The sequence below is a fragment of the Carassius auratus genome, chromosome 41 (assembly GCF_003368295.1).
Source record: "Carassius auratus strain Wakin chromosome 41, ASM336829v1, whole genome shotgun sequence".
Taxonomy (NCBI): Eukaryota; Metazoa; Chordata; class Actinopteri; order Cypriniformes; family Cyprinidae; genus Carassius; species Carassius auratus.
Window position 1 is genome coordinate 17,061,886 of NC_039283.1, and position 11,483 is coordinate 17,073,368.

The 11,483-nt window shown below is 36.6% G+C and overlaps 1 protein-coding gene and 1 pseudogene across 1 annotated transcript; one reads left to right on the plus strand and one right to left on the minus strand.

Annotated features, from left to right (window-relative positions):
* LOC113059105 (tripartite motif-containing protein 46-like) overlaps positions 1-11,483 on the minus strand; it is a 433,352-nt pseudogene that overhangs the window by 122,834 nt on the left and 299,035 nt on the right.
* On the plus strand, positions 1,537-8,040 carry LOC113059086 (F-box only protein 32-like). The gene is made up of 9 exons (XM_026227344.1): positions 1,537-1,812; positions 2,567-2,676; positions 2,754-2,803; positions 2,882-2,974; positions 5,441-5,534; positions 6,167-6,351; positions 6,744-6,926; positions 7,094-7,237; positions 7,354-8,040. Exons 1-9 carry the CDS (start codon positions 1,691-1,693, stop codon positions 7,441-7,443), a joined length of 1,071 nt encoding a protein of 356 aa, XP_026083129.1. The 5' UTR covers positions 1,537-1,690; the 3' UTR covers positions 7,444-8,040.

The window sequence follows — 11,483 nt, forward strand, 5'->3', positions numbered from 1 at the left end:
CTTCATGGTTCTTTGAAGAATAGAATGTTCAAAAGAACAGCATGTGTTTGAAATTATAAATTATATTGCAATATTATTATATTATATTAATTTGCAAATATTCATTTCTAAAGTGAAATATCATCCTTACTGGAAACAGATTACTTCTTGGAAAGTGAGGATTGGCAGTGGGTTCTGTGCAGCAACACGGTTCTCTGTATGAATTACACTATATATATATGCAGTCACACTCTGGACATGTGCACATGAATCATGTCATGTTCCTGCTGATGTATGTTCCACTTAGTAAGGGCTCTGTGACCTTTTGCATCCCTGAGAATCTATCAGACTGGCAAGGGGCAGTAGAGAGAGACCCGTTCTGGAGTCTTCTTTAAGCACAGTGGGCAGAATGGTTTACAGCACCCAGCAGTCATGTTACATCAGCGCTCTATTGGCTATAGTGAGGAGATGAGGAGACAAATTGCTAAGAAATAATTATATAAATAAAAGCAGTTTTGTATTTTAAAAACATGTATATGCATTACTGCAAATTCTTATTTTACATAATTTCACACATTTTATTGTGCTGACTCATTTATTTATTCAGGGTATCATTCAGGTCTTATTGATGTAAATGTATCTCTGTGGGCTTTGCATGGTAATTACAATACAGTTTTAGTATTAGCATCAAGGAAGTGTAAAACACTGTTAATATACACTTTCTAAAATCTGGTCTCCATTTTCAGCTCAAAAGAATGCAAGTGTCTGAAAGTAAACAATCAACACAGAGAAACTCTTGTGTCTGACTTAAAAAGATTAAATGATAAAAAGAAGCTGTGAGTTTCTATTTCCATCAGCTCTCATTACATCATAATGTAGGGCAGCAGGGTCACATTTCTTGCTCAGTATGTAACTCATTAACAAACAAAAGAGAATAGGCACTGAAGAAATCAAGTTCAAAGATTATTTTTCCTTATCATGGCCTGAAGTGCTGTTCCCTGCCAGTTTCATTATACAAAATTGATGGTGTTATGTTAACAGTAGGTCATCTGTACTTTGATCATGTCACTAAAGGGTTCATTAATAAGCTAAAAACATACACTCTTTTTTTCATAATGGATAACTAGTGTTAGTATGACAAACTTCTTTACAGTCATTATAATCTGTTTATTCTCATTACAAGTAAATTACAAAGGTCATTCACAAACATCAAGTAATTATTTTTTTCCTCTTGATCCAAAATCCCACACTTTCACACAGACTTTTCTATCATTTATGAATCATACAATTATGCATGGGCAGCTATATTTAATGTTATGATTTTAGTCATAAGGGAAATCAACAGAGGATCAACACCAATTCCTCAATTGCTTTTACTGTGTATGATATTTCACAAGTGTATGAGGACACATGATCCAGCAGCGTACTGAACACTTCGTGTGATTATGTTTCTACTGAGGTTTTGCAATATTAAGGAAGATGATAAACAAAGCCACGTGTTGGAGAACGCTGTACAAAGGGGGCGGGTCCACGAACATTTCCGGATTCTCCTCCTGACGATATAAATACAGCTGCGCACTTTTATCATCAGAAACGCGTTCACAACCTGATATAATATAGCAGCCAACACGCGAGAAAATCACTTTAACAGACTCTGAAGTTTAACACTACCCGGTTTTCTTTCGTTGTCACTGGTTTTTACATCTTGACAATGCCATTTCTTGGACAAGACTGGCGGTCTCCTGGTCAAAGCTGGGTCAAAACCGAGGACGGCTGGAAAAAAACGACGAAAGATGAGAACGAGACGAATAAATGTGTTTCAGATCGAAAGAGGTAAGTGGTCAATGATTCAGCATATGCATTTTAAAGTGTTTGACCTGAAATATCTCCGTTGTCCACCACTAACAGCGTCACATCAAACAGATGGCGTAGTTTGCTGCAGACCCGAGCTGTGCGTCAATTTGATAAACAAAAGCGTTTTAAACATAGCGACAGCAGATTCGTGTTACAGTCAGAAAGTTGTGTCATGCCTGAAGATTATTATTATTATTGTCATGATTTTTTTTGTCTGTGTTATACGTATTTGTATATTAATATTTATTTATATAAATTAATATATTAAAATATGCATCTGTGTAAGTGTACTATATATAAGTGTATACTATACTAGTGTATACACACACACACACACACACTCAAACATATATACATACATAGTGTGTGTGTGTGTGTGCGTGTGCGTGTACAAAATGATAAACAAATTACTTTATTGATGGAGATGCAGCACTCTCAGGACTGCAGTAAATAGCTGTGGTAAACATAAAATGCCTTTGTGTGTACTCATCATCTGTTAATCAGCTTGCTATTAATACATTGACAGTGGGACAGGTCATATGCTGGAACTATTTACTGTTTCTAGAACTGTTGCTGTAGGTGCAGATGAGAAATTGGTTTAGGGTGTATTAGCAGGCTGCATTTGGATTTTGATAGAGGCTGTATGTTGCACATTTACCTATCAAAAAGGTTGCTGAACTATGTGGATATATCCTACACAAAGCATTTATAAACCACTTCACTGTGCTTTCAGCTACTGCAAAGAAGAGCATGACAAGGAGAATTTGATCCTCAGCATTAATTATGATGTGGCTGCAAAGAAGCGAAAGAAGGACTTTCTGAACAACAACACAAAGATTCCTTGTGAGTTTCGTCACGGTTTCATTGTGAAAATCAAACTGCTGTAACTGCAAAATCATTGACTTATTTCTTCATTGCAGATTTTTACAAAGACAAATGGATTTATGTCCACAAAGGGAGCACCAAGGAGGTAAGCCCTGTTGTCTCCTGCAGTACGACAGAGTGTGAAGAAGTAGTCGGCTAACTCCTCTTTGATCATTTCTCACAGCGTCATGGATATTGTACTCTGGGTGAAGCATTTAATCGCTTGGACTTCTGCAGTGCCATCAAAGACACCAGGCGATTCAATTATGTCGTAAGGGTGAGTTTCCGCCCATCTGTTTGTGGCAGAGCACACAGTGACAATAACCAGGCCCAGTCTCTGAATAAGAAAGGGTTAACTTAAGGGCTCTGGGTATCTTCCACTTTATTCTTTATTCTTATCATCACACATCATACAAGAAGTCCTCTGGGGCAGTTTCATGGCCAGTGCAAAGGGGACTAGGTTAGTGGGGGTTTTTTATGTGTCTCTGTGTTTTGATTTTACCTATTTGGGTAGCTAAAATCTAAGTTGGCCAATACTCCTCTGGTCACTAATGTGAGGATGTTCTTCTAGATTTACTTGTTCCATTGATAAAAGCAAAGATGGCTAAGAGCAGATAAACACAGGTCAGTGTGATGTTGAGGTCACTGTCACACAATGTCCCAACAAACAGCTGAGGTTGAGAAAGCTTATGAAACCAGAACGGAAAGTCAAGTGACTTCGGTGCCCATGAACTCCCCCTCACGGGCCCTTCACTCTATCTGTCTGCATTGTGACCCTGAATTCTGATCCGATCATTTGACTCCACTGTGATATGGAGTCAGCTATGATGAGCTTAAGGTGTGGGCGAACTGGGTCATGAATCCTTGTGATCACTTCAGATGACATGTAAACACAGAATCAGGATCAAGTTGTTTACTTGAACTTTTTGGCTAAGTGAATTAAAATTCACTTCAATGCATCATATGTGCATCATTTATTTTTCTAGAGGTTTCCAGGCACTGTTGAGACCCAGTAGTGTCAGGTTTATCTTGCAGTTTGTCTCTTGCTTATCTGGCCTTTTGCTGGTGTTGTGTTAGAGCTCAGTTACAGTGATCAGGTTTAGTAGGGATGGAAAAACAGACCTTTGAGACAACTTATGAAAAACTAAGACCACTAATACCCCGTTAGGGCTGCCCCCTAATAGTAGACTTGCCTTTACTCGATGAGAAGAGGATTGGTCGGCCAAATGTAATAAGTTGTTTATTTGCAGAAAAAAAAAAACCAGATAATTAATGGCAAGATTTTGTGGTAATACAGTATAGTACATTCAAACACTCACCTATCATTCTTGGACTTCAAATATATGGTTTATCATCTGAAATATGTAAGTAGAAGTAACTTTACCTGGCCGCTCAATATAATGGTAACCTAGAAAAATGTGCACTCTTCAAGTTTCTGTGCGGAGTGTAAAAACTGAACAGTATCGCGCTCACAGCAGGACAGATGGAGGCGAACGTGCAGTTGCTTGCTCTTAAAATGCTCTTGTCATACAGATAAGAGTAATACTTTTTTTGAATCTGTAAAGCCTCCATGTTTATTCGTATGCACTCACTATAACAACAAACATTGTGCTTTTGTAAAATAATGAAAGCAAACAGGATGCGCTTTCCCTGACACATTCATCATCATTTCTTTGGCTGGTGTACTGTGACAAGCTTTATGTGTGTGCTTGAGCCTTTTTTAGGCAATGTAGGCAATTAAAGGCTCAAAGCGTGCTTTTAAATGGTTTATTATTAAACGTGCGATTAGTCAGTGATTAATGCTTAAAATGAGTGACTACTTGTCAACCAGGAAAATCTTTAGTCAAGGGCAGCCCTATACCTTGTAATATCAAAGTACATCGTATAACTGTCCTTTTTAGTTGTGTGAATTTACCTTTTATAATGATAACTGTTAGCATGTCTTTGCAGCTAACCCGGACACCATTATGAATAACTGTCATATTGTTCCAAAGGGCTAGCCAATTAAAATATCCATCAAGCTCTTTAATGTCAAACGTTTAGAGTCAGTAAAGTGTTTTTTTTTTTTTTTTACCATTTAAACATTCTATCTGTCAAAACAAATCCTGATTTACATAAAAATAAGAAATGTTTCTCAAGAAAAAAATAAATGCAGACTTGGTAAGCGTCTTTCAAAAACCAAAAAAACAATCATACCAATGCAAACTTTGATTTTCCACAAAAAGGCACTTGGAGCAGCTGTCATCAAGGGCTCGCTGGAGGGGAGGGGGAGAATGACAATGCTCACATGTTGCTGGGTCGAGTGTAGGTCAGTGTTGCTCCATGATGTGGATTGTGCTGATATTACATGCCAGTAAAGCTGCCCAACACAACATGGCTCTCACTATCTGCTCTTGGCTGTCCTTCCTTTTGAAAATGAACTTGGTGTTGGGAATCTGTTCTTGTCAAACTGATTACATGCATATACACAAACAAAAATACAGTAAAGTTAGCACTTGTGTTACAGTCCATTTTGAAACATCTGAAGGAACGGTTACCTTTTTTGTCTTCAAAATGTCTAAATGACAACACTGCTGACACAGACAAAAGCCAGAATACATTCATAAGGGGAGAGAGCATCCCATTTCTGAGCCTTTTGTTTTTACCAAGGATGAAGAGAGGGGAATATAACAGTCTGGTAGTAATGCTGGAACACACAGTCTCTTAGTCTGCCCTCTAAATAAATGTATGTCTAACATTTCAGCTGCTGGAGCTGATCGCCAAGTCCCAACTGCCTTCGCTGAGCGGAGTGGCACAGAAAAACTACATGAACATTCTGGAAAGGGTTGTGCAAAAAGGTAAGCGTTCTTGCAAGTGTCTCGCATCTTGACCATCTCATGCAAAACTATTAGCCAATGTGAAACATCAACAATGTGTGTTTACATTTTATATGTTCACAAAGCCTGTGATTATTTACTTCTGAGGCTTGTACTGAAATTCCCTTGTGGTTAATAAGATCTAAAAATTAGGCAAACATCTGTCACAACAGAACAGCTGTTTATTCTGTTCTCTGCAATCTCTTGCAACAAAATTAGTTTGGTGGGCTTCACCAGTAGCTCATAGCCGAATGGAAATTTCATAATTGCCTGCACTGGAAAGAGTGACGAGCCTCCGAGAGCAAACAGGAACCTCAGCTGTGTTGTGTTCTCAGCTAAACAAAGGTGCACGTTTGTTATATGAAACTAAACTGCTTACTTGTAGGTTGCGTCATCCCCAAACCGCTTTATTCATTTACCTGTCACTCCTCTTATTCCTCCGTTTATGATATGTCTTAATCATAACGGAAAGGTGTTCTTTTTTGATATGTGTGTTATGAAAGCATCAGACATGAACTTAAAGTATCATGTGACACACACCAGATCCTGTCAGCACTGTTGTTGTGCATCTTTGAACTAGTAGTTACTAACTAAATATTTGCACTCTTTTTCAGTTCTTGAGGATCAGCAGAATGTTCGACCAATTAAAGAACTGTTGCAGACACTATATGCGTCATTGTGCAGTCTGGTCCAGGACATGGGCAAGTCTGTCCTTGTGGGAAACATCAACATTTGGGTGCACCGCATGGAGAACATACTGCAGTGGCATCAGCAGCTTGACAACATTCAGATCAACAGGGTAAGTGTAAAACTTACTTCTTTATTTAGTTAAAGGTTAATATTTTGGCATCATTTATTTATTATTATATATTTTATATATTATTTATTATGTCACTCCAAATCTCAGTGACTTTCGACCACTAAAGGAGAAGTTCGGATGTAAAAAAAGGGTTAAATTGATAAAATTTCATTACAAATCTTGACATCTTTGGTCACCATTCACTATCCCTTGACCGTTTTAGTTGACAGTAACAACACTGGTAAATGATTTTGTTTGAGAAGGGGGGGGGTGGGTTGAACTATCCCTTAATGCTACAAGAAAACTGTCTGATGTTATACAGAAAATACTTTTATATTGTGCTTCGATTGTGAATGTAAACAGAAACACTTTTTCTTTGTTCATTTGTCCAGCCCACAAACACAGGGATGACCTTCCTTGATCTTCCGGCTAGCTTACATCTGAACATCATGCACCGTCTCTCAGACGGACGAGATCTGGTCAGCCTGGGTCAGGTATGCCCTGACCTTAGTGTGCTGTCAGAAGATCGGCTGTTGTGGAAGAAACTCTGCCAGTATCACTTCACAGACAGACAGGTACACGTTTGTGACTCTTCAAATGGAATGTAACTCTCTTAAGGTCTTACTTGTTGGCAGAGAAGAAGAATCTTGCTTGTTTATGTGACTGTTTATATCTTAAATCTGTTCATAAACACCTTGCATACACTTAATTTGGCTAAAATAATTTGCTATGATCTTCACAGATCCGCAAGCGCCTAATGATGTCAGAAAAAGGACATTTGGAATGGAAAAAGATGTATTTTAAGTTGTGCCGGTGCTACCCTCATAAGGAACAGTACAGTGACACATTACAGTTCTGCACACATTGCCACATCCTGTTTTGGAAGGTAAGACTAAATTCATTTCTAGCTTTTCACATTTTATTTGAAAATATCAATCCATTTCTCATTTATTGGTTCTTTTATGGCAATAACTGATTTTATTCCTTCCCTGTTCACTTCAGGACACAGATCATCCTTGCACTGCCAACAACCCAGAGAGCTGCTGCAAGGCCGTGTCTCCACAGGGTTTTATCAACCTTTTCAAGTTCTAGTGGGCACTGCATTGCTGCTATGTACATAGTGTCAATACTGCAAAGGATTCCTGGATGACTTGAGACAGGGAAAAAATGGGATTGCATTAGAAGCAGGTGTCATAATGTTTTGTGGAGAAACTTGGGAACTGAATGTACTTGAGAAATATGCAAGAAGAGAAACTAAAACGCTGTGTTGGGAGAAAATATTCTCTGTTTATTTATAAAGGATTTATTTATATTTATTCAGCATGGATCTTGTTTACTCCAGGAAAAGTTACATGGAAGATTAGAAAAAGGCTGTTTAAATGAATCCTACATGCATAAAAAGTTGCCCTTATGCTGTCAGGATGCCCTGGTTTCTTCTGTGAATGTAATCTAGGTTTGATTTTTGGCAACACAAACATTTATTGTAGGATTTTCAAATAGCATATTGGTGCTTTAGCAAGTGCATGAAATGGGAATGTTTACCAAAATGGCCTTAACACTGGTGTGCAATACTTTTCTAAGTGCTTTTTTTTTCCACTTTTATACATTTGATATTTTCAGTGGTTTGTGATTTAAACATTCTTGTTTTTCTAAACGCAATAAATACATTAAGTAATCCAAGGTGCCTTATTCTGAGTGGTCATGAGCAAATTTAAAAGATACCTTTCATTTGCTGATGGTTCTTTCTGAATAAAACCTATGAATCATTAATTCAGTTGTATAAGGGAATCGCTGAATAAGCTATTTATATGCTGTAGTGAATTTATCACAATTCATAATAACTCCTCACCTGTTGCATGCTTTGGATTTTCTTTTTTCCAACATGTAATTTCTCTGCTTACTATGTTATCTGACAAAGAAATACATAAATCTATATATATACATGAGAATATATAAATAACAAGAAGTCTTGGACTTGTTGATGAAATAACCCGCAATCTGTCATTGCCTAGCAAGATTGCATTCAAGAGATTAGTTATTTATTATTTTGATAAATTATGAGTTGAATATGTCTGGTGGTTTTTGTTAAACTGGGTACTTGTATTTACCTAAAGCAACTAAATTAAATTGTGACTGCATTACACAAAACACTAAATAATTCTGTACTAAAAATGTGTATTTTTTTATAGATTAGTTTTGAATTACATGTTATTTTGACATTAAAATATATCTCATAAACAAATATTGTGCTATGAATCAAATTTAATCAACCACTTTTATGCAGTCAAGTCGTGCTGTGTATTTTGCTAAAACAAAACATTGCCAACAGTAAACGGCCAAATTCACTAATACCGACTCCTCACTGATGGAATCTGTATTCACTGTGCATATTAATGCATGCGCACTTAAAGAGTGTGTTCCAAAAAAAAACACCCAACACATTAAATTTCCAACACGAGGTAAAAACATTTAGGATTTTGTTTACACCACCCAGAAAGGAGCTAACAAAGCCCTTCCCCTCCCCCAGACCACATCACTGTCATGCTACTGCCTACATATAGACCACTCGTTAAAGTCCCCAAACCAGTTCACAAACAGATAGAAGTGTGGCTGGAAGGGTCGTCAGAGGCTCTTCGAGACTGTTTTGACACCACTGACTGGAACATGTTTAAGGAGGTGGCCACATACAATAACACCACAGACCTCAGCAGTACTCAGAGACTGTCACTGCCTACATCAACAAGTGTACTGATGATGTAACAGTCACAAAGACCATCACTGTCCGGGCCAACCAGAAGCTGTGGATGATAGGGGTGGTCTACAGACTCCTGAAGACGCAGAACGCTGCCTTCAGAGCTGGAGATGAGGTGGGCATGAGGACAGCTAGGGCCAACCTGTCCCATGGAATCAGAGAGGCAAAGAGACATGTGGAAGAATTGACAATAAAGCAGACTTGACTAGAATACAATGTGTAGCTCTCCATGTGCATAACCATTCAAATAAATACACACTTTTAGGTGACATGTGGATATTAAAATATGATATCACTTCCTATGTCATTAGGGTACCGAAATCTGAGCAGCTAGTTTTTTTTTCACATACTTGCAGAAAAAGGCTTACCAAAGCAAAGTTACTGGGTTGTCTTTTTCACCTTTTCTGGGTTTGTAGATGCATAGGGGACCCGATTATAGCAATTAAACAGGAAAAAGTCAGATTTTCATTATATGTCCCCTTTAGCAGACCCCCTAAAGTGCGCGGTAGAGGAAACAATGCCTCATGTCTTTCTATTTTATTTTATTTTATTTTATTTTTTTTTTATGTATTAATTATATGATTTAAAAAAACTTGCTATGTGTAGCTACTGCATTAAACTAGCAGACTTGTTATAGAACTTGCATATCTTTGCTCTTTTGTTGATTTTGTTTGGTTCCATTGTCCTCATTTGTAAGTCGCTCTGGATAAAAGCGTCTGCTAAATGTAAATTTCTGAACACCACTGCACACTACTGTTCTGAAACTGCTAGATTTCTCAATTACAAACCAAGTTTCAGTTTGTTTACTTCTGGTGGATAGTGTTTCATCATTGGGAAAGAAATGCTGACATGCTTTTTTTCCAGTGGAGGAGTGTTACACACTGTAAAGTAGGTTATTTTGTTTTTCTTAAGGCCTGTAGCTCTATAACTAGTGAAAATAATTGTTTAATTAGCTGTGATCAATGAATATTTCGTTATATTTAATTGAAAAAAAAAAATACAATTAACTAAACAAGAGGTTACAACTATACAATAACAAGGCAGTCTTTAAGTCAAGTAGTAAAATAATAATAATAATTTAAAAAAGATAAAACAATATGCTGTCTGCCCATTTGAGCTTTCCGAGCACAATTAAATATTTTTTAGAAACTTTAACTGTCTCGCCATTAGGGGGCTCTATAAGACCTTAACGTCTATTTGTTTATATACTTTGACAAGCAATGTTTGTTAATATCAAACAATTTACAAATTAAAGTTACATAAGTTTTGTTGATACAGTGAACTGTTAAAATAAAAAGACAGTTATTAATTTAACAAACATATGCAATTGTAACTTTTTTCTACAAAATAAAGCAAACTGAACCACAGTAATATTATAAGAATTAAATAAAATAAGTTATTTTTCATATAAATAACCATAAATAAGCATTCTACTAAATAAAATAAAAGCCTCACAAATGGGTTGACAATATGTTCACAATGTGTTAAGCAACATAAACTTATTTGAAATATAGGACTTTCTTTTAAAGTAAACACTACAAAATGACTTTTGATCAGTTTTAATATCTATAAGTTTTAGCTATGCTTTATCTGTTAATTACACTTTATGACTACCCATGCAAACTTAAGAAGCCAACAACAAATGACCTCATTTTCCCCTTAATCATGATTTTAAACTTTAAACTTTCAGAACTTTAAAGTGCCTACTTCCAAATAACCATGGTATTGATACTGGGATCCCTGATTAAAAGAACTCTAAAATAGGAGGTAGTCAGTGCAGTGGATATTTTATAGCGACATTCAAAACTGTATAAGTTTTGTCTGTAATAGTGCAATTTTCTGAGGTTTTAAATCCAACAGTGCATAAATGAGCACTAATTTGACTACCTTTGAGTACAAACATCAACAGAAAGCGAGACGGGGCAAAAAAAGGCAGGCCAGATGTGGTTTCAGAGCTGATGCTGTTGCTGCTGATCATGTGGTCCTCATTCATGGGTTCTGAAAACACAAAAGAAACACATATTTAAAGTAAATGAACGTTATAAAAACATCATGCCTCGTCCTTGTCTCAGCATGAAACAGAGAAAAGAATTATATTTATATGTGTATATATTTCTGTATATTTGTATACAGAATAAAATATATTTATTTTGTAAAAATGTATATTACTAAATAACCTACATTACGAATGCATATGACAAAACTCACCACTACATGTCATTTCTGTTTTGCACCACCGATCAACAGGTGCTAGACGAAACATTACCTGTTCAACACAAGTCACACAAAGGGATATTTTCCCTTTCAGAGTTTTGAATGATCCATTTAATGGCGTCCCATCACTATGAAAAAAAACCTTTAGACCTTCAGACTTTATTTA

Coding starts and splice junctions, on each gene's coding strand:
- LOC113059086 (XM_026227344.1), top strand. CDS start 1,691: ATGCCATTTCTTGGACAAGACTGGCGGTCTCCTGGTCAAAGCTGGGTC. Junction 5,535..6,166: donor GGAAAGGGTTGTGCAAAAAG/GTAAGCGTTCTT, acceptor ACTCTTTTTCAG/TTCTTGAGGATCAGCAGAAT. Junction 6,927..7,093: donor ATCACTTCACAGACAGACAG/GTACACGTTTGT, acceptor TGATCTTCACAG/ATCCGCAAGCGCCTAATGAT.